The 23,233-nt window shown below is 47.3% G+C and overlaps 1 protein-coding gene across 1 annotated transcript in view; it reads right to left on the reverse strand.

Moving 5' to 3' along the window:
- FANCA (FA complementation group A) overlaps positions 1 to 17,947 on the reverse strand; it is a 39,654-nt gene extending 21,707 nt beyond the window's left edge. The window contains exons 1-14 of the mRNA XM_042780724.1: positions 17,869 to 17,947; positions 17,018 to 17,127; positions 16,602 to 16,695; positions 10,448 to 10,590; positions 10,228 to 10,323; positions 8,708 to 8,781; positions 5,392 to 5,504; positions 4,352 to 4,434; positions 4,116 to 4,149; positions 3,158 to 3,224; positions 2,303 to 2,415; positions 1,220 to 1,296; positions 772 to 913; positions 103 to 236 (exon numbers count right to left, since the gene is read on the reverse strand). Of these exons, the coding sequence (XP_042636658.1) occupies positions 103 to 236; positions 772 to 913; positions 1,220 to 1,296; positions 2,303 to 2,415; positions 3,158 to 3,224; positions 4,116 to 4,149; positions 4,352 to 4,434; positions 5,392 to 5,504; positions 8,708 to 8,781; positions 10,228 to 10,323; positions 10,448 to 10,590; positions 16,602 to 16,695; positions 17,018 to 17,127; positions 17,869 to 17,947 (1,359 nt within the window). The remainder of the gene's footprint in view (positions 1 to 102; positions 237 to 771; positions 914 to 1,219; positions 1,297 to 2,302; positions 2,416 to 3,157; positions 3,225 to 4,115; positions 4,150 to 4,351; positions 4,435 to 5,391; positions 5,505 to 8,707; positions 8,782 to 10,227; positions 10,324 to 10,447; positions 10,591 to 16,601; positions 16,696 to 17,017; positions 17,128 to 17,868) is intronic.
- Positions 17,948 to 23,233: the final 5,286 nt, after the last annotated feature.

Raw genomic sequence — 23,233 nt, forward strand, 5'->3', positions numbered from 1 at the left:
CAACCCAACTCTTCACACATCCAAGAACGTTGGCCACTGCCGGCCCAGCTGTGGCTGAAGTACTTCTGTAAGATAACAGTGGCTCTTTTACCCAGCACCCACCTTGAACCAGTCCACATACGGTGGGAACACAGTGGGGCCCTCCAGTGCAGCCTGGCGCACGATCAGGAAGGCAGGAACTAAGCTCTCCAGGTCGAACCTCTCAAAGGCGCCGGCCACCAAGTGGGCCACCCAGTCTGGGAAGAAGTGACAAGGTCACGCAGGACCTACACCCAGTAGGGAGAAGTGACCTGGACACACGGGGCATAGGTCCAGTAGGGAGGAGGCCCAGCTCCATCAAGCCATGAGTCCAAATACCACTTTCTGAGAGACTGGACATAAGGGCACACCACACAGCCACAGCCAAGGCCATGACATGGACCGGCGGCACCCAGTGACCCCTGGACTGGCATACTTGCATTGTCAGGGAGTGATAAGACATCTAGGAGGATGCAATGACAGGCACAGACCTAGTCCAACTAGCTCCACAGAGGACACCCTGCCAGGCAGCTGGTCCTCGGCAGCTGAGTGCACCACAGACCAAGGACGGCTCTCCACTCACCAGCTGAGCTCCCAGTGGACAGGACGGTGTTTCCAGGTGTTGTCCACACCCATTATCATGCACCAGTTAGCTGGCCACAAGAGTGGACATTTGGCAACACTGGTACACAAATCACACACGTACACACCTGCAAAGAAACACTGCGTGCCACAGGCCCTGTTGACACACACCTCTGACCAGCTGCTGTGCATCTGGGAGGCAGATGACCAGGGTGGACACGCAGGAGAGTACGTGCCGCCAGTTCACCTCACGCGTGTCCAGAACCTCCTGCAAGCAGCTGAGCAGCTCCTCGGGACTCAGCACCACAAAGAGCTGAAACAAAAGCAGCCCCATTTCACGTCCCAGCAAACCCTGTCAACAGGGGCTCACCTCTCACCACCCCACACCCATCAGAAAAGTGCCACGGCTAGGACACAGCCTCCCAGGACACCAGACTTCAGCTCCCCTGCCGCGGAGTCTCAGCGAGGAGGCACAAGAGTAGCTGGGTGAGAGGTGGCCTGGTCCCCAAGCAGATGGCCCGTAGGGCGACTCCTAACCCCACACAGCACACACATCAGCTTGCTGACAAGGGTTTGGAGCCTGCAGGTGGCAGCAGAGGGGACGCATGGGAACACGCACCTTGCGGTACAGGCTGGTGAGCAGAGGGGGGGTCCTCACAAAGCTCCATTCCCTCTGCATCTGGATGGCGTCTGATGCTGCGCTCAGGAGAGAGCACAACATGTCACACCAGCAGCTCCCGTGCATGTGCGCCCTAATACCAGCATCCAGAATCCCCTCGCCTCAACCAGCTTTCCCTCGTCATGGCGAGGGTGACCTCCTCTTCATTGTTGACTATATTCTGTGTTAGGAATTGTCTGTATCCTCTGTTCAGCCACCTACTGGAACTTTGAGTTTTTCCAAAATTTGCTGTACAACATCTAGTTATTTATTTACGTAATAAAAGTAAAGACCCTTTGTCAGGCACGTTTAAATTCTGCTGCATATATACTTTACACAGGCAACACCTAACACCGTCCAAAAGCCTGGCTAGACAGTAGCTGGACATGCTGCACCCGTCGCTCTACTCGAGACTCGGCCCCAGGGACATGCTGCTGCTACAGGAGAGTGTGGTTCCAGGGACACATTCAGTCCATGGGTGAGTGTGGTGAGCCCAGGACATGCTGTGACTATGTGGCAACACCAGGACACACCACTGACCATGGGCAAGTATGGTGAGCCAGGGCTCACAGCAGCCACGTCTACATGGAAAGGAGTGGGAAGAACTCATGGTTCCACCACTCCCAGAGAACACACTCAAGAAAACATTGTGGCTGCAAAAAATGTTCACAATACATAGTACCTTGCCCCTGATGTGGCATCTACAGTGTGACAACTGTGTTCAACCTGTGTTTAGGAAACAATCAGTGACATTTCATGTTGGCAGAGAGCTAGATGACACACTCTTCTCAATTCCTCATTTCCTCTGTAAGACGAGTCACTTCTAAAATGACATCTTTGAATAGTGAAGCAGAGAGTCCATCACTGTCCCCAAGAGTCCCGAGCATTCACTGCCCCCACGTGGCCAGCCCTACCTGCACAGGGACAGCACCATGACCACCACACTGGGGGATGACCAGGCTCTACAGCACATAAGCCCTTGAGAGTGTCACCAAGGCCACTGTGTCCCCAGGGGCTGTGACTCTGCCCCTGGCAGGCACCCACCTTTCAGCACAGGGTTATGGGTGAGTATCTGCGTCAGGGTGTGAGTGAAAAACCTCTTTGGAGCCTCTGTTGCGATTACACTGCAGTATGTGTGTCCGCTGAACAAGCTGAGCCTGCAAACGTGGGAGGGGACTCAGGAGGCAGTACAGCAGCCGCCCCCAGGTGTCTGAGGCGAACCGGCACTGACGAGGACTGTCCCTATGAACAAGAGTGGAACCACCATGGCACAGTGGCCACAGCACTGTGAGAGCCCCCGATACCCTCCTTCTTTAAGCCTGGACACACTCCAACCCTACACACTTCAGATGGAGCCAAGGTTCAGTTCCAACAAGAAAGAAAACAAAGGCAATGGAGGGACCTACAGCTGAGTCAGGATGAAGTGAGAAAGGGCTCGGCCACACACAGGACAAGCCATGATGCAGGACAGGCCACCACGCAGGATACCACCAGGGCCACATGCCCTCCACAGGGGATGGGGCTTTGGGGATGCTATAGCTCCCGTTGTCTCCAGGGAAGATGACCACCCAGACTACTAGGTGACATCTGATTTTAAATGTTGGCAACTGATTAAAACACTGACAACCAACAACCGGTCAGCAGCTGTGCTCAGACCTGAGCTGGGAAGAAGAGGTGGTGGCTTAGGCTGCAGCAGGGAGGCAGGAGTAAGTGGGGGGTTCAAGGGGCAGGCCCAGAATGCTCTACTCTGGGACAGAAGGCAACCCACAGGGACAGCCCACCTGCCACCATGCCTCCAGAGACCCTGGTGCACTTCACTGCCAACACTGCAGCAGACATGGCCATGCCAGGGCCAACACGGTACTTCCAGCAGGAAGACAACCACCTGCAGTGACTCACCAGCACTGTGCAGGCCCAGGTGCCACAGATACTTCCTGCTTGTCAGCAGCCAGAGCTTCGAGGGCAGCTAGAGACAGAAAACAGACACCAGCTCTGAGGGCCCCAGGACTACCCTCTGTGCTGAGCAGCTCTGCAGTGGGACTCGGTAAGTGCCTCTAGTTCTTGCTGATGGAAGGACAACACAGAGCCACTAACTCCTGCAGCTACTGTTGGTGAGAACCTCAGTTAAATGACGTCAAACAGAGCAAGAACCCCAGCAAGCAGAGTGATCCCCACAGCTGGCCCTGGAGACAGGCAGGTAGGGTATGACGATACAGGGATACAGGGCCACCTAGGGTGCGAAAATACCAGGAAACAGCAAGTCACATGAGGTACAGAGATGCAGGGAGATGGGGGCCACACAGGGCAGTGACACAGGGAGGCAGGGGGCCGTACAGGCCATGGCCACAAAAACATGCTTCCACATAGCTTCTACTGTCTGACCCATGATAACATTTCCTAAGACATCCCAGAAACTCAGGGAACTAAAAACACATGCCTAAACCGTGCTTTCTGTGGGAATTTCAGCTTAACAATCAAGATTAATTTGAAAGAAAAATTGTTTACTACATGCTCATTTAAATGCATGTGTTCTGTTAAAAACCAGAAACAGCAAACAGCAGAGAAAAGTCACTCCAACAATTACTGACAGCAAGGACTTATGTTCCAGGGCATCAGAATACGGGACAAAGAGATGCTTTCCAATTCACCTGAGGTGACTTGGCCGCACACCTCAGCCCAGTAAGTGAAACCTGGAGCCGCCAGGAACTGAGGACAGAATGGAGAGTGGAGGCAAGTTCACCTATGACCACCAGAAAGCGGCCTCAACACCAGACGCTGAGGGGAGGGGACAGAGGAAATGTAGAACCCAGCAGCAGGTAGAGCCACCCATCAGTGCAACACACCAGCAGACACTCACTGTTCAGCAGGCTCTGCAGGACGGTGACAGCGACCTGTGGAGACACAGACCGGGTCACTGAGCAGTACTCGGGGAAACAAACCTGCTGTCGGTGCTTCAACCAGGACTCAGGCTCCAGAGCTGCCTCCAGAGCCCAAGACGCAGCCAGCGTCCAACAGCAAGTCTCCCCAAGTCCTGGGATGAGGCCTGCAAGGGCCACCAGGGCCACGGCCATTCCTCACCCCCAGTGCTCCTACCTGGGGCAGCTTCTCCTGCTCCACATTTCTTCTCAGATCCGACTTTTCCTGAAATCCCCTCAAAACAAGCATCCGTAAAAAATCTGAAAATGACAAAACCAGACTATCTCCACACACAATTTCCTCCACCCACTGCCATGAACCAGGTAGAGCAGCGCAAAAGGGGGTAGTCTGCACATGAGGGGCTGCAGGAGGGCCAGCAAAGCTGGACTCCCCTGTGCCTGACATGGGTGAGGCTGCTGGCTGGCCCAACCCAACCCCAAATCCGGTAGCTAACCAAACTTTCTTCTGCCATTTCACATGAAAGGGAAACACCCATAACTCATCTATTTTAAGGTCTTTTTTTTTCTCTCGTAACACACACAATATGGCTGTCCATTTCCAAAGGCTATGTGGGGACCACCACCCACCATCTCCTACTCCAAAAATGGACATTTACAGAGGGATGGGAAGTACCATCCGGGGAAAGAGGCAGGACACAGAGTCACACCTTCGTGAAAGATGACAATCAAGGAGACTGCGATAAAAAAGTTTTTCTGTTGAATCGTCAATTACCCAAAATGGCAGAGATAAAGCTTCTTAGTTAGCTCCGTTTCACTGTAGTTTGCTTTTACAGACTTTTTTTTAACTCAAAGATATCCTAACGGTGGTGACATTTAAGCTATTTGAGACCAAGTTACAACAGCAACAGGAAACATAAGCAGTTAATGCCACCACCCAGCTTGTAGGAAAAACGTATTTTTAGGAATCTATCTTTTGCAGAAGGAAAAACCCACAAGGTGCTCTTGTGTGGAACTAACTTCTCATTGATTTGCATTTTGTGTCCAGCACACTGACAGAGGTCTCAGCACAGCAGGGAGAACAGAGTGGACCAGGCCACGCTAGGCAAAAGATGTTTAGCATTCACCAGTCACCATGTCATCCCCCCACATGCACATACACAGAGCCTACTAGGACTGGTACGGGCAGGACAACGCACACTGGGCCCCCCTGGCCAAGTACAGACAGGCCTGCCTCCCACAGGCTAAGCCTGCACTCACCAGCAAGCACAGCCCTGGCGACATCAGCGGACAGACTTGGTGCTTCCACCTCCTTACACAGAAGGGCCAGGCTCCTGCACAGCCAGACCTCCAGGACCTGCATGTCTGAGTGCCTGGGGACACACGGTGTGGCTGGAGCCAGGGTTTCACTGCTGCTGACAGTGCGTTTTCTTCAACTTTTACTTACTAGGACGTGTGGACCTGTGAGTACACACTGGCAGCTGCCCAAGGCCTCTGCCTACAGCTCAGACATCAAGGTCTCCCAATGGGGCCAGCCAACACAGGGGGCAACAGGGAAGGGAGGGTCGACCAGGCCTGCATTTGGACTGAGGCCTGCTGAACCATCAACACCACTCCACCCAGTGCCCCCCTTCCCTTCTTATGGCCCCACTGACAGCTTCCAGCTCACTGAGCAGCCAGGCTAGGTGAGGGCAGGAGCAACTACCTCCAAAGCATGACATTCTCTGTGCCCACCTGCAGTCACGCCCTGTTCCCACCCATGCCCACCTGCAGTCACGCCCTGTTCCCACCCGTGCCCACCTGCAGTCACGCCCTGTTCCCACCCGTGCCCACCTGCAGTCATGCCCTGTTTCCACCCGTGCCCACCTGCAGTCTCTCCCTGTTCCCACTCCCAGACAACTACTAACCTCCTTCCTCTCTCTACAGATTGACTTATCTTTTCTAAACATTTCATGTCAACAGAATCAGTTATGTGTCCTTGAGTGAATGGAAGAAATCATGAAAGAGCAGAACAGAACATTTTCAAGGGCAGTTGGAGAAGACAATGTAAAGTATTATAATGAAATGTGCAAAGACCTGGAATCTGAAAACCAAAAAGGAAGAACACGCTTGCCATTTCTCAAGCTGAAATAACTGAAGAAAAAATTTAAGCCTCGAGTTGTAATTCTGAAGGATTCTATGGGCAAAATATTCAATGATGCAGAAAGCAGCAAAAGAAGGTGGAAGGAATACACAGTCACTGTACCAAACAGAATGTGTCAACATTCAACTACTTCAGAAGGTAGTGTATGATCAAGGACCAAGGGTATTAAAGGCCTAAGTCCAAGCTGTACTGAAGGAACTGGTGAAAAACAAGCCTCCAGGAACTGATGGAAGACCCAATGAGATGTTGCAACAAATAGATCCAACACTGAAGGCACTCACTTGCTTATGTCAGGAAATTTGGAAGATAGCTACTTGGCCAAAAAACTGAAGAAATCCCTATTTGTGCCCATTCTGAAGAAAAGTGACCCAGAAGAATAAGGAATTTATCGAACTACATCATTAATATCACACACAAGTAAAATTTTGCTGAAGATCTTTCAAAAACGGTTGCAACAGCGTGCTGACAGGGAACTGCCGGAAATTCAAGCCAGACTCAGAAGAGGGCATAGAACAAGGGATAGTTATCACTGCTGATGTCAGATGGATCTTGGCGGCAAGCAGAGAATACCAGAAAGATGTGTACCTATTTTACTGACTATGCAAAGGCATTCGACTATGTGGATCTTAACAAATTATGCATAACATCACAAAGAATGGAAATTCCAGAACACTTAATTGTGCTCATGAGGAACATGGACACAGAACAAGAGGCAGTCATTCAAACAGAACAAGGGGATACTGTATGGTTTAAAATCAGGAAAGATGTGTTAGGGTTGTATCCTTTCACCATACTTATTCCATCTGTATGCTGAGCAGATCACCCAGAGGCTGGACTATATGAAGAATGCAGCATCAGGACTGGAGGAAGACTCATTAACAACCTTTCCTATACAGATGACACAACCTTGCTTGCTGAAAGTGAAGATGACTTAAAACGCTTGCTGATGAAGATCAAAGACTGCAGCCTTCGGTATGGATTAGACTTCAATATAAAGAAAACAAAAATTCTCATGACTGGAGCAAAAAGCAACGTCATGATAAATGGAGAAAAGATTGAAGTGTTAGAGATCCACCATCAACATCCACGGAAGCAGCAGTCAAGAAATCAAATGAATTATTGCACTGGGCAAATATGCTATAAACGTATCTTTAAAGTGTAAAGAGTAAAGATGTTACCATGAAGACTAAGGTGCAACTGATCTAAACCATGGTCTTTTCAATAGTCTCATATGCATCTGAAAGCTGAAGAGTGAATAATTAAGATTGAGGAACTGATGCATTTGAATTGTGGTGTTGCCAAAGAATAATGAAAAATACCCTAGACTGCCAAAAGAACAAATCTGTCTTGGAAGAGGTACAGCTGGGATGTTCCTTAGAAGCGAGAACGGCCAGACTTCATCTCACGTACTCTGGTCATGTTGTCAGAAGGGACCAGTCCCTGGAGAAGGATGTCATACTCGGCAAAGTAGAGGGGTCAGTGAAAAAGGGGAAGACCCTCCACGAGATGGACTGACACAGTGGCTACAACAGGCTCAAGCACAGCAAGGAGTGGGAGGACGGTGCAGGACCAAGAGGTGTTTTCTTCTCCTGTGCACTGGCTTGCTATGAGTTGGAACCAACTCAACAGCATCTAACATTTTTCCCCTTTAATTTTCTGACTCTTCTAGAATCTAAGCTATGGAATAGGGGAGGAGCAATTGCCTGGCTCACTAGAGTAGGGGAGGAGAATCTAAGGTTCCAAATGCTTCTTAGAGGTATTTTCAATCAATTCTTACTTCAGTCACTCTCCCTTCTGACCCCACATCCAAAAGCTACGGTGCCATCAACTCTTGAGCATCTCAGGGACAGAGAACAACTGGGCTGCTCCTTTTCTTTCTACCCCGCTAGATCACAGCAGGTCTTTCTCAAGTTGGCTAAGTAATTGACCACTGGTCCACCTGCTGCCTGCCTCCAAAATCGCGTTATTTCTTCTCCTGTACTCTCTCGTCTTTATGGAGTTACGGCCTTTCTATAAAATACCTTTTCTGACTTTTAGGGGGGAATAAAAGTAAGTGTGCGTGTTCTGTCAACTATATTTATCTCGAGGTCCCTTCAGTTTTTTAAATTATTACCACAAGATATCTTATATAAAGAAAACATTAACAAGTCCAAAAGATAAGGACTTCAATTACCACAAATGGTCTCTTTAAACAATAAAATAATAGGGTTTTTCAAAGGATTGTAGGCTCCAAAATATAATTCACACTGGGATGAGACGTATGAACTAAACTACGCAACATCTGAGTAAAGGCTAAGTCACCACTGGGACCGTACCTTGCCAGCAGCTCTTGTAAGCTCACAATGTATAACTGTATAATTCACACTGGGCTGAGCTGTATGAACTAAACTATGCAACATCTGAGTAACAGCTAAGTCACCACTGGTACCGTACCTTTCCAGCAGCTCTTGTAGGCTCACAATGTTTTGTATCTGAAGATGCCACACAGCTTCAAGCACCAAAGAATTCTGAAGAAAATAACAGCACTACTATAGTGGTTAGAGCATTCAGCTGCTGATCAAGGGCTGACAGTTCAAACCCACAAGCTGTTCTGTAAAGACTGACACCCTTGGAAACCCTATGGGGCAGTTCTACACTGCCCTCTGGGCACTGTGGATCAGAATCCACTTAATAGCAGTGGAGTTGGGTATCAGTCCTTTATATGCAAGTTTTCCTATAGCTCAATCTGGGTTAACCACCAGGCTTTACAGCAAATTAGACTGGAGTAACTAGCGCATGTTTGAAATGTTTTGTCCACCATGGTTTTCACATTCACCAACCTTTAGACACATTTCCACAGCTTTCCTTTAGTTCCTCTCTCCACACCCACTACCACAGCTTCAGTCCAGGCCTGCAGGCTTCTGCCCTCATCTCCAGCTTAGCCCACTTCCAGTCCTTCTCCACACTGTGGCCAGCACAATATTTAAAAAATAAACTGGACAGCATATACTTGTTCTCTTTAGGACCCTTCCATGGCTCCTCACAGCTTTCAGGATAAAGTTCAAACTCTTCACTTGGCACACAGGCCCTTGGTGACCTGGCCTGTATCCCTCCAGTCTTATCCTGCCCCAGATAAAAACCTTGCCCTGTGGCACCAACACACATGCCCTACAGATGCTCTGCTCATGTTCTGATCTCTGTCTGCACAGGCTGCTGTCCTTGCCTATAATGTCCCCTTTCTCTGCCCAGTCAATGCACACTCTTCCCTCAGTCAGTGTAACTTCCAGCCCTTCCAGGAAGCCTTTCCTAAGCATGCAATCTGCGGAAGGTGTTGGCTCTTCTTCATATACCTGTGAGCACCTGTGTTACCACTGTGCATGTGTGTTTACTTGCCTTCTCCCCAACAGACAGTAATCAGTGGGTGCAGAGAGAAGAGACCACATCAGTGCTCAACCAATCAAATGAACTCTGTAAGGTATGCTGCCTGCAAGAACAGGGGAAAGCCCCACAGGACAATCACCTTGGTTTTTTCTTCCTTTTTTCTATATCTTGCTGAACTTAGTATCACAAAGTAGTTACTTTGAATTCTTTCAACCCTTCAAAAATCTGTAAACCTAAGAGTTCAAACTTTTTCAAAAAAGAGCCTGTAATTTTTAAGTTACATTTTCCCAGTTTACTGTACTGCTCTGGAGAATGCTTCATAGTAATGCATGTGGGAGGGGAAAGTGCTATGCCTCTGTGACACAGCTTCTTCTAAGAAGTATGAGGGAGGCCGGGTGGAGACTGACACACAGGGCGATTGAGGGCATTCCTGGCCTATCCACAGAGGCCTATGCTAGACCCTTCTTTTTCTACTCTCTATAATTAATGAGATGATTAGAATTTCTGCAAATGCCTAGAGATTTTATTGGCTCCACCCAAATCAACAGAATATTGGTGAAAAACTCTGGTCAGAGACACAATCTCAAACTTACCTGTACTTTCCATAATTCGTGACAGAAGGAGAGACGGCAGAACATACCATTTGCCAACAAGTACTGAGCAATCCTTAGCAAGGAAGACAGTTTCTTCTGAAAAGAGAAGTTTTTTAAATTTTTTTAAATAGACAAATACCTAAAGTAATAGTCAAGCAATGTTTCATTTTCCTGAATAAGTACTGACTATACCTGCTTCCTCACTATGCTAGTGTCTTACCCTCTGCTCTGAGCTGAGCAGCACAGTGGGACTGGACGTCCCTGCAGCCTCACATATCTCTCCAATGGTGGAGGCGGTCATTCTGGCTGACAGGATTCCCACTGGAACCCCTAGGCTCAAGGCTTGATCCTGCAAAGCAGAGCCTGAAAGACAAAACCAGATCTTTATTTTCCTTTTTTTAAAAAAATTTTATTTTTTTTATTGTGATTTGGGTGAAAGTTTACAGAGCAAATTTGTTTTCCATACAACAGTGTTTCATGACATTGACTACAATCCCCACAACATAACACCTCTTCCCACTTCTCCCTGGGGCTACTTGTGCCCTTCTTTCCTAGAATTCCTGTCCTCTGATCTATCTCCCTGTGCAGATATTGCCCTTCTGATCTCCCACGGTTGACTGTTCTAAGGACTCTAAGGTTCTAAGGTACCTACCTACCTGGTGTAAATGTTCCCTGCATGCCTATCTATTGTTTGACTGGAAGCCATGGGAGTGAGTTCAATTTCAGGCACAAAGGAAGACTAGGGGCCATAGTACCAAGGGTTTCACCAGTCTCTATCAGACCAGTAAGCCTAGTTTTTTGTTTTTTTTAACATTTTGAGTTTTGTTCCACGTTTTTCTCCTACCCTACCCAGGATATCCTATTGTGATCCCTTTCCGAGTGGTTACCAGTGGTAGCCAGGCACCATCTAGTTCTTCTGGTCTCAGGGTCATATAGGCTGAGGTTGACATGGTCTACTAGTCCCTTGGGCTAATTATTTACATTTATCTCTGGTTTTCTTCTTTATTCTTTGCTCTGGATGAGGAGCAACTCACCATTGCATCTAGAGGGCTCCTTGCAAGGTTTTTTTTTTTTTTTAAATACATTTTATTGAAATACAATTTATGTACAGTGAAATACACAAAATTAAAGTGACATGGGTCGCTTTTTTTTTTTTTTTTTTGCAGTGTTCCCTCCCTTCCCCTTCCAACCCTGGCAACCAGCAAAGTAAGTTTCTCTCCATATATAAACCTTCCCTTGACCCTTCACAACAATGAACTAATCCTATATTTGTCCTTCTATGACTGACTTCACTCAGCATAATGTCCTCTAAGTTCATCCATATTATGTAGTGTTTTGCACACTCTACGTTATGCTTTAGTGCTGCATAGCATTGCATGGTGTGTATGTACCATAGTTTGGTCCTCCACTCTTCCACTGCTGGGCATGTACATTGTTTCCATCTTTTTGCTATTGTAAATAGTGCTGCGATGAACTTGGGTATGCATATATCTGTTCCTGTCCTGGCTCTCACCTCTCTGGGCTATATACCAAGTAATGGGATTGCTGGGTCAAATGGTATTTCCAATTCCAGATTTCTAAGGAATCACCATATTGCTTTCCACAGTGGTTGTATCACTTCACAGTCCCACCAGCAGTATATGAGAGTCCCAATCTCTCCACATCCCTGCCAGCATTTGTTATTTCCTGTCTCGTTGAACCTTGCCATCAGTGCTGGGGTGAGACGGTATCTCATTGTGGTTTTGATTTGCATCTCTCTGATGGCCAATGATTGTGAGCATCTCTTCATGTGTTAGCTGGCCACCTGAATATCCTCCTTGGTGAAGTGTTTATTCATGTCTTCTGCCCATTTTTCAAATGGATTGTTAATTCCTTTGTTTTCTATAAATCTTAGAGACAAGTCTCTTGCCAGATACATAATTATCAGCAAATATTAATTTATTGCTGTTATTTTTGTTATGGGCTTTTTCATGGCGTCAATTTCTTTGTTCCATATAATTTTCTGTGCTGAGCTCGTTTTGTATATGAATTGTGTTATCACTTCCTTCATTGCTATTGTTTTAGTATTTGCTAAATATTTGTGCTGGTCCTTTTTTTTTATTTTGATGTAAAGGTTTATCATTTTTCTTTGAGGTTACCCTCTGATTTATAGTTTTCTTCCCAAGTTTAGCACAGTCCATTCTATCCTGTAGTTGTCTTGACTTCCCTACTGTCTAGAAGTTCTATAATGACAGTTTTTTCCCTCTTTTTAGTTTGCAGTTGTCCTCAATTGTCAACTGATGTCTCTGGTTCCCTGTTGACAATCTTGTAGGTGCATTTACTCTGGATACTTCCATAGCTGGGCTGGTTTCTGGGTTGTATCATCATATGTGTTAACAGTTGTTGTTTGCTGTTGTTGCTTCTCTGTCCAAAGGGCTCCCTTTAGCATCTCTTAATTATAAGGTTGGTCTGGTTTTAACAAGTTCCCTTAATTTCTGCTTATCTGGAAATGCCCTAATTTCACCATCATATTTGAGGGACAATTTTGCTGGATACATAATTCTTGGTTGGCAATTTTTCCCTTTCAGGGTTTTATATATACCATCCCATTGTCTTCTTGCCTGCATGGTTTCTGTCAAGAAATCCAAGCTTACTCTTATTGGTTGCCCCTTTTGATTTTTCCCATGCTGCTTTCAGGATTCTTTCGTCTTTGGTTTTGGTGAGCTTGACGATAATATATCTTGGTGATTTTCTTTTGGGGTCTATCCTGTTTGGGGTTCGTTAGACTTCCCGAACGATTACATTCTCATCTTTCATCATACCATGAAAATTCTCTTCCAACAAATCGACAATTTTCTCTGTGGTTTTATTTATCTCTTCCTTTTCTGGAACTCCGATTACATGTAGGTTATTCCTTTTGATGGTATCCTACATGAAACTTAAGCTTTCTTCATTTTGTTTTGATGTTGTTTCTGATCGATCCCTTTCCAAAGAAGTAGTGAGGAATTTGCCTTCAACCTCACTAATTCTGTCTTCCATTGATTCACAGTTCTGCTCCTTTGCCCATTCAATGTCTTATCTATTTCTGAAAATTTAGTATTAATATTCTGGATTTCTGTCTGTAGATTTTGTATCATTTCTAATTTTTCATTAATTTTGTTGTTTTAATCTTGTATTATCTTCTGAAATTGTTGTAGGGTTTTCTGTTTTCCTCCATTTTGTCAGTGTTTTCCTTGATCTGCCTCTCAATTCGTTGAAGATACTTAAATGTAATTCTTTTGAATTCCTTATCAGGGAGTTCTAATGCTGTATCTTCCTCAGGGCTGTGTTTTGGGTCTGTATCCTGGTCCCTTGTTTCTCCTGCTTTATCTTGCTTCTTTGAGTGGACTGTGATGCTCTGTTGTCTCTAAGGCATTGTCACATTTTTGTGTTTATATTTATTTGGTGATTGTATGTTGGAGTGACTTGCCCATGATTTTCGTTTTGTGTTGGCTGTATGTTAGCTACATAAGCAGGGTACTGTGCTGTGCTCCTCTATTCACTAGTTGACAGCACTTGTACACTCACCACCTGTTTCCTCTCCTGTTGTCAGCCTCTTGTGTGTCCCTGCCGACATAGGTGAAAAGAGCCTTTTCTTAGGTTCCTGGAATCCAGATGAGAATGCTATCACTTTAAAATCTAAAAGGGCTACCACTTGTAAACACTCAAATGGCTGCACCCTCAGTCACTTTAAATATCCAAAATGGCCACCGCTTATAAACATTCAAAATGGCTGTGCCCTTGCTCACTTTAAATATCCAAAATGGTTGTCGCATGTAAACAATCAAAATGGCTACACCCTCCAGACAGCAGAAAGTCAACAGCTCAGGTTGTCTCCCTCCTTGCTGTTTCCCCTCCTAGTCCACAGGCTACCAGCGCAATCGTCCCTGCAGCCCTTGGTGACCAGGGCTGATCTTTAGGTCAATTATCAGGTTCCAACACCACTTGGAAATATTCAGGCTGTTGGTCCCGTCAGAGTAGCCGACAGTCTGTAGCTCCATCTCCGTACTCACTGTTTTTGTTCAGGTTTTTCCACTAGTTAGTACCTAATCTACTTCTGTATAGTTCTTTTCAAAGCTCAGGGCTCCAGGATTATCTTCTGTATCTCTGTCAATTGGTTTTTTTTTTTCTTTGTTGAAGAGGGTCTTTTTAGCTTGTCTGCCTAGTCCTCCATCTTACCAGAAGTCCTATTTTCCTCTTAAAACGTGGCAATACATACTACTAAATTTAAGAGAAGATGAACAGATAAAAATGCCTTATTTTAAGTTGTAGTATCATAGAAAATTGCCTTTCAAAGGGGAGGATAGATCTACCAGGAAAACATTAAATAAAATTAAGATACTTTCACAACTGGAGCAGCTGACAAGAGAACAGGTGAAGCCCACAGTTGCACATACAAATGTGTGTGTTTTGTATGAAATAAAATGCAATATAGGTGAGCAGACCTATAATGACCAAGAACTTCACCCTCCTCAGAGGAAGACAATAATGGGAACTTCAAGGAGCTCTCTTTATTCACTCATTTTTCTAGTGACTTCCACATCACAGGCACACCTGCTTCCACTGATGTTACACTAAAATCTGAGCCTAATTGGGTCAGGGTTTCCTACAGCTCCATCATGCACCCAACACAGGGCAGCAGAGAGGTCAGTGTCTGCAGGCTGCCAAACAGAACCAGAAGCCGGTTCATAAGAGCCACCAGCCTTCTGAGTGACCCATCTCTGGACTGACTTCAAGAGAATGAGAAACACTGGGGAAACGTGGGAGCATAGAATGCCTGTTTCATTTCACTTGCAAAATTAACTTTCAGAAAGAAAAAAAAAAAACGCAGTAGATGTACTTCATCTTTAAAGTTCTAAAAATGCTTATACAGCACCAATATTTATAGCAGCCTCAAATGACAGTATTAAAAATTACCAAGTGCTGTGGTCAAAAAGGAGCTCTGGTGGCACAGTCATTAAAGCACAGCTGCGTCAGTAAAGATCGACAGCTTTGGAAACCCAGTGGGGTAGTTCTACCACACTAGGTTGCTGTGAGTCAGAATCAACACAGTGGCAGTGGGTTTTGGTGGTCAAGAAAGGATTTATGGCAAAAAGCTAGAAAATAATGCTAATTTCTAGCCACTTAATTCCATGGCAAAGTTCATTTCTGCTTTTATTTACAAGGCTAACTTTTACCTTTTTAATACAAGTATGAATAAGCATGGCAGACAGTATCTTCAGCAGGAAAACGAACTAAAAAATTCTTGAGTTAAGAGTCTATTTATACTTCTGTGGTGAGGTTAAGAGCTTCCTTAAATAAGTTCTTACGCCTTGATTCAAAAGCCCTTTCAAGGTCACATACCCTACCAAAAAATAAGTCCACACAAGAGCTGGGGGCAGAGCTTGGGTCCCTGTAAGGATGACGCTTAATCTGTGAAACTCAAATACAATTACACAAATGAAAAGCAGTAGATTCACCAATGACCTTAAGTAATCAGCTGTCAAGGCAGGCCCATTACTGAAGTATATTTTACTAGAAATCTAAAACAACTCAATGGATTCAATAATGCCTCTTTCTGAAACAAGTCATTACGTAAGAAGAACTTCCCGAGTCATACTCTCAAACGTGGGGTGGGGGGAGCCACCAAACAAACAAACAAAAATAAACGCACTGCCATCGAGTCAGATCCAACTCATAGCGACCCCTCCCTGGGCTTGCGAGGCAGCGTCACTATGGAAGTAGATTGCCCAACCTTCCTTCTGAAGAGTGGCTGGTGGGTTTGAACTGTCAGCCTTCTGGTTAGTGGTCAAATGCCTTAGGTACCCCACCACCAGAGCACAAGCACTTACAAACACATTCTGGTTTCTGCCTGCTCTCCTGCCCCAGTTTTCACCTCCTCTGTGGATGAGGTGCCCATCTGTCCTTACTGTCCCATGTGCTGCCGACCCGTCTGCTGAGTCAAACTAGTTGTAAGCAGAAGCATCATAAAGAGTCAAAAAGCAAGGCACAACAATGTTTTATAATTCACAACCACATACATAAAGCATTGCTGCTGGTGTTAGCTGCTGTCAAGTTGATGCCTACTCCTGGCAACCCTGTGTGTGTAGAGCAGTCCTGCTCCACAGGGTTTTCAAGGCTGTGACCTTCCAGGAGAAAATTGGCAGGCCTGTTTTGTGAGGTGCCTCTGGGTGAATATGAACGATCAATCTTGGGCTAGTGGTTGAGTGCTAAATATGCATCACTCAAGGACTGCATACATACACAAACAGAAAACCACTGATTTGGAGAATTTAAATTTTTCTATAAAACAGTGTCACTTTATATAAAAAAAACTCCACAACTGCACATATTAGGAAAATGAAGCTGTAACTCACCTACGAATGCATCAGAAGGATTAGTGTAGGCCTCAGGACTGTCATAACCCACCAATTTGCTGAGACACAATTTTTCACTCTGTGGACCTTCAACCTAGAAACCAAATCACAAAGAGCTCCATGTTTAAAATTCATCAGTGTATGCTAAACCACCTGCATATACATGACGCTGGCTTACTGGGCTAGTCTCAAATATGCTGAAATGAAAGGCTTACTCACACCGCTTGAGAATTATCATTCATTTTTCAACTTCTTTTATCTCCCAAGAGATAAATCCTCCCTAGTCAACATTTAATGATGCTTTCACCAGATACTCACTTGGCTTCCAAGCACCTTTTTAGGAAGATTACACCTTGGCTGAATTCAGAAAGCCCAAAAGTAAATCTGCCCGTGAAGGCAGCGCAGTGTCCTCTCACCTCAAGCAGAAGGTCGTCCAGGTTTAGGTGGCTTCTCAGCAGGTGCACGGCAGCTGCCTTTACCTCCTGTCGCCTCTCAGGACTGCATTTTCGCTTTTTAACCCTTCCCGCTGAGAAGGAAAACAATCAGTCAGAGACCACAGCACCACTTCCAAACTCATATGGGAAGACGTGGTGGCACTCAGCCCTGATCCGATGCAGTGAGGACACACGGGGGTTCTGGGGTATTCTGCCCGACAATGCATGACCTCAATCTAACCTGGAGCAAGTATCAGACGGACCCGAGTGAAGGGCGTCCTACAAGACAAGGCACCCTCCTGTTTGAGAACGTGTCAAGGTCCTGGAAGAGGACACGTGGGTGAAGTGTCAGACAGGGGCCTGCGGGACAAGAGGATCCGCTGCAACGCAGGAGCCTGCAACGCAACAGGGGCGCGCAGGCAGCTCCCGGGCATGCCAACTGAAACCAAACGGCTCATGAGCATCCGGCGACCACAGGAATGCAACGCGTCACCCCGTGCAACCGGGCTGATGTCGTGGGTAATAGTCACCCCTGCGGTTGGTAAGGCCGGACCGTGTCCCTTGTACTCTTAGCGGGACGAATAGGGACAGGGCATGGTTTTGGGGTGGCTGCTGAGGAAAGGGGCGTGGAGGGCCAAGGGGGACGTGACGGGGGACAAGGAGGGAAACCAGGCTGGAGTGCGGCGGGCACCGGGGCGCTCGGCTCCCTCCACGAGGGAGCAGTGTGGACCCGGAGACCGGCCAGAAGATGCTCAAGTGTAAAGCGGTCTCGGGGCCCAGGGATACCTGCCGCCTGCTCCTCGGGAAACTGCTGGGCTCCCGCACCCACCTACCCAGCAGCTCAGACAAGGACTTCCTGAGGGCTCGCGGGCCCGGGTCGGCTGCAGCTTCTGAGGCCCGCGAGTCCGACATAACTAGACAGCCGCGCCTTCTGACTCCGGGTAGCGGCGCCTGAGCCCGCGCTGACCTCCCATTGGCCGCGACCAGACGCGCGTACCCATTGGCTGAGGTCGTATGATCACGCCCCTCTTGGGGCGGAAGCCCCCGGGCGGCCATCTTTGTAGTGGTAAGGGCGAGGGGCGTGGGGACGAGATTTGCGGTTCTATGCTGGCGGTGCGGTTCCAAACCGCGATCCGCGCGAGACCACGGTGGCGTGCCTTATTTACTGTTCCGGCCGAGAATTCGCCAGAGCTGCTCACGAAGACACAACCTGACAAACCCAAACGACGTGCTACAAAACCGCTGTCCCTTTACAAAGCCGGGCTCCGCTGGGGACGGCGTCTGACCCAAACGTTCCACCGCGCTCATTGCCGACTGAGCTGATCCCAAGAGAAAATCCCTGGGTTTATCTTCCACTGCAGATGACTAATTCTGTTCTGCGACTCTTTCTCCTTATCCTTGCCCTTTGCCCTCCCAAAACTAAGGCCTCAAGAGAATAGGTAAATCTGCGTGAGAGGAACCCCCTCCCGCGCCCCCCATCTGTTCAACACCTGGACTTCACCTTCCTGACACCTGTGCTCAATATATGGGGACACTGCCCTCATCCGTGACAGTCTGTGTGTGGAAATAACTAAGAATGGAGGGAAGTTGTGACGACTCATTTTCCCACCAAATATTTGGGACAGGGGTGAGATTCTCACAAGACAGGATCACAGGCCCAGCCCCTGATTGAAAGACGTTTGCAGCTGAGAACCCACAAACGCCGCCACTATGGGAGGCTATTCAGGTTGCAACTCCATCCCTCAGCAGATGGTCACCATGACTCTGATATGAGCCCTCCTTTACCCCAGAATGAAACATGACCCACCCCTACCCCCCATAGTAAATGTGTCTCTGGTTGGTATAAGTGTGATTATGCATCACATGTGGCCTAGCAAGCACTGTTTGGGACTGGAGACACCCTAAATGAGTCTCATAGGACAGTGAGGAACACTGAGAGGACTCAGGACCTAAGCCACACAGGCATGCTCTAGAGCCAAGTGTGATGGTGAGAATGAAGGCGGGGGTGGGGCACAAGGAACAGACCAGATTACAGGAGGAGAAATGGCTGCAGCTCATTCTCAAATACAAACTTGGGTTGATGAGAGCCAGGAAGACCTCTGGGGGAAGCAAGGGACCTGTTGTACATTTTATTCTAAATAGCTAACCTCCTCCCACTCCAGATTGTGCCCCTGACCATCTAAAACAACACAGCAGAACTGTGCTTCACACACCCTTTGAGATTATTTGAGGAGGAAAGGTTCTTAGGTTTTGGGGAACACCATTCCCATTTGGCCAGGCGTCACTGGGAGAAAAGTCTTCTCCCAAGCTGCTGACAGGGATGGAGCCCTGATTGTCTTAATGATTTAAATTAGTAATAAAATCAGACTTACTCATGTTCTCCTAATGCTTGCCAAATTCCAAAGTATAGACATAACAGGTACCTCTTCTTCAAAATGACTAAATAGCATCCTCTAAACAAGTGAAATGACTGAAGAGCTTTATAAAATGCACTGGCACACAGTAGCAAGTTCACCTACCAAGTCGGAAAGGATGTGGTGCTCAGAGCTCTCAGGCAACTGCAGACCCCAACGCCCCACCTCGGAGGGCAGTGTGCTCTCTGGCCCCAGCTGACGCCCTCGACCTGTGTTTGCCGGCTCAGTTCTGTGCTTGTTGAGGACATTGTTGGCAGCTGTTCTGGTAGGGCCAGTGGATGGCTTCAGTGCACACTTCACATATTCATCGGCAACACCAGTACTCTGGAGTTTCTCTCATTGGAAATGATTGTGTTGCTCTGTCTGATTGCAAGAGAAGTTGGCTGACGATGATTTAAGCCTGGATGTGACTCTTCTAATCAGGAAGGCACTAGATTTGAGAGAAAAGTAGACTTTGTGAGACCCTCTCCTGCTAAGTGCCCAGGCAACTCAGAAAGGGACCAAGCCAAGGAATACCTTTATGCCTTAGTTTCCCCATTTGTAAAACCAGCCCCAACAGAGGCTATCTTAGTCTCCTAGGGCCAGTATGACAAAATAGCACAATCTGGGCAGCTCTTAAGAACAAAAATGTACTGTCTCCATTCCAGGGGCCAGAAGAGCAAATCAAGGTGTTGGCCATGCGGGTCCCCCAGAGGTTCTAAAAGAGGAGATGTCCACGCCTCTCTGCTAGCTTCGGGTGGCTCCTGGCAGTCATTGGTGTTATTTGGCTTGTGTTTGCCATCTGCCTCCTTTATCATAATGCATCTGTTCCTCTGGCTGACTGGCTCTGTGTACCTCCTCTTTTATAAGACCTCATGTTAAAAATAAAACAAAACAAACCCACTGCCAACAAGTTAATTCCGACTCACAGCTACCCTGTAGGACAGAATAGAACTGCTCCATAGGGTTTCCAAGGCTGTTAACAGAAGCAGACTGACACATCTTTCTCCCACAGAGCAGCTGGCGGGTTTGAACTGCCAAACTTTTGGTTCACGACCAAGCGCTTTAGCCACTGCGCCACCAGTGCTCCTTGACCTCATGTAACCTAACTGAAAGCATCTTCATAGGCCCTATTTCCAAACAAGGCTACCGTTATAGGTTCCAGGGCCTAGGACTTCAAACCATCATTTTGGGGTACATGATTCAACCCTTAACAGCTGCCCAGGAGTTTCCCTGTGAGGGTGAGGGGTCCTACTGATATCTGCACACCTTGAGGGGAACACGTGAAAGTCCAGAGCTTTGTGTTCAGGGCCAAGTGTTACCTGTAGTGCTGGGACCAGAGCCAACGCCTTGCTCACTGAGACCCACACAGAGGAGATTGGCACACAAGGAGATCCCCTCACCCTAAGACATTCCTCAAGAGGACAGGCTGGCCCTGGTGAGTTGACGCACATTTTTTTAATTTTTTAATTGTGATTTGGGTGACAGTTTACAGAGCAAATTCACTTTCCATATAGCAGTTCACATACACTTTGTCTCATGACATTGATTACAATTTACCCCAATGCAACACCTCCCCTCCCACTTCCTCGCCATAGTTACCTCTTTCCTGTGTCCATCCCTCATGCTTTCCTGCTCCCTGAGCTGTTCCTGGGCATACACAGCCCTTCTATTCTTTTGTGATTGTTCTCTCCAAGGAGTATATCTACCTCAGGTAAATGTTCAACTCATATGCCTATCTTTTGTTTGGCTGGAAGCCACAAGTGTGGGTTCAATTCCAGACCTGAAGGGCAGCTACGGGCCATAGTCTCAGTGGGTCCACGAAGCTCTATCAGACCAGCAAACCTAGTCCCCCTTTTTTTTTCCCCAAATGATTTTGAGTTTTGTTCCACAATGTTCTCCCTCTCTATCCAGTGTCTCCTATATAGATCCCCCTCCGAGTGGTTGACAGCGGTAGCCAGGCACCATCTAGTTATTCTGGTCTCATAGTTGTATAGGCTGCAGATCAGATGGTGTACCAGTCGCTAGGACTAATTGTTTCCATGAATTTTTGGTTTTCCTCATTCTTCTTTGTTCTGGACAAGGAGAGACCCATGGTTGCATCTGGATGGCTGCTTGCAAGCTTTTAAGATCCCAGTCACTACTCGACAAAGTAGAAGGTGGAACAATGTTTTGTGTAGTATGTTATGCCAGTTGAGCTTGACAGCACATTTTTCCATGGTTCCACATCACAGGAGCACTCTACCCTGTGTCCTCATGACCATGCAGCAGGTTGCCAAAGCCAACTCCTGTCTCTGACTTGTACTTCCCAGAAGAACCTATTTCTATGGAATTATGTGGGTGAATAGCCGCCACTCACAGCCACATTTAGAAGCTGGATCGTCCCAAATTCCTGGAGTACATCTGATGAAGAAGGAGATGGAGGCAGGTGGGAGAAGAAATACGTGGGTGCTGGCAGGAATCGGGGAGAGTCTGTTGCTGAAAACCTTTTATAGTATCTGCTACTTTAGGCCAACTAAAGAAAACCACACCAGAAAGCTGGCTTAACACTGTGTGCACACACATGCACACACACCACACACACAAACATGCCATACACACATGCACATATACACATACACAATCGACAAGCGTCGATTGTTCCCCTATTGTGTGCGAGGCACTGTTACAAGGTACTTGGGCACAGGAGCGCCCTCATACAGAACTGGGTAAGGGGATGATGGTGCACCCACCCACATGCAGTTGTACAGAGGAATGCAGGAGCTCTGTCCACAGATACGAAACATTCCCCCATGCTGGAGTGAAGACAAACCACAGAGAAGGAGGTGGTTTATGGTGCCCTCTGGGAAAAGGGTCACACACACACACACACACACACGTTTATGTACATGTGTGCAACAAGCATGCAACATTTCTGTAAGGATAAATGAGAGACCAGTCAGTGGTGTCTCAGACAGACGTACTGAGAGGTGGGCTCAGTGCAGGGTGGAAGACCTTTCAGGTTATACCTTTTTGTACCTTTGGAACATACCACCACCACCAGGTGCTGTCACATCAGTTCTGGTTCATGGTGACTCCATGGGTGTCAGAGGGGAACTAGGCTCCACAAGGTTTGTAAGGCTAATTTTTCAGAAGTAGATCAGTAGGGTTTTCTTCCAAGTTGCCTGTGGGTAGATTTGTATAAAAAGGGTGTGGGAGTGGCATCTGACCTCCTCTAACTTCACAAGGGGAAGGAGGACCCAGAACAACACCAACAGCCCAAGGCTGATTCCTATGAGGTAGAGGTCAGACTTGCCGCCACCCTCCAAACTTTTTACCAACTCTGACACCAACCATCCTTCCCACGGCACTCTCTACTTCTCTGCTGGGTTTGATGATTCAATGCAGTGGCCACGCAGAACTCACAGACAATACTCACGATTATGGGGTTTATCAGAGAAGTAACAGGTTGCAGTTCAGGTTCAGGAACACTCAGGATACAATTCTCTGATCAAGACAACCTCCCTCAGCCATGCCCACAGGCACACCTCTCTCGGGCCCTTAGGCCCTCAGCCTGGCCTCTGCTCTGTCAGGCAAGTGTTCCAATGCTCTTTTAGCTGAGCCAATAGGTGCTCAGAGAAGCACCCCACTCTGCCAGCAAGCCTCCTGCCCAAAGGCACTAGCTTTCCAGCTTCATGGGCCAGGAATCCCACGATTCCATCTCACGTGGGTCTTTCTCTTCGGCTGCCTCTGCTGCTGCTGCCTCTTGGCCATCTCAGTGCAGGGATCCTGGGCCCAAGGATGTGCCCCCACTCCCAGCTCCTCT

Source organism: Orycteropus afer, unplaced genomic scaffold (genome assembly GCF_000298275.1).
Source record: "Orycteropus afer afer isolate SDZICR_OR568_19922 unplaced genomic scaffold, OryAfe1.0 scaffold00057, whole genome shotgun sequence".
In the NCBI taxonomy this organism is placed as follows: domain Eukaryota; kingdom Metazoa; phylum Chordata; class Mammalia; order Tubulidentata; family Orycteropodidae; genus Orycteropus; species Orycteropus afer.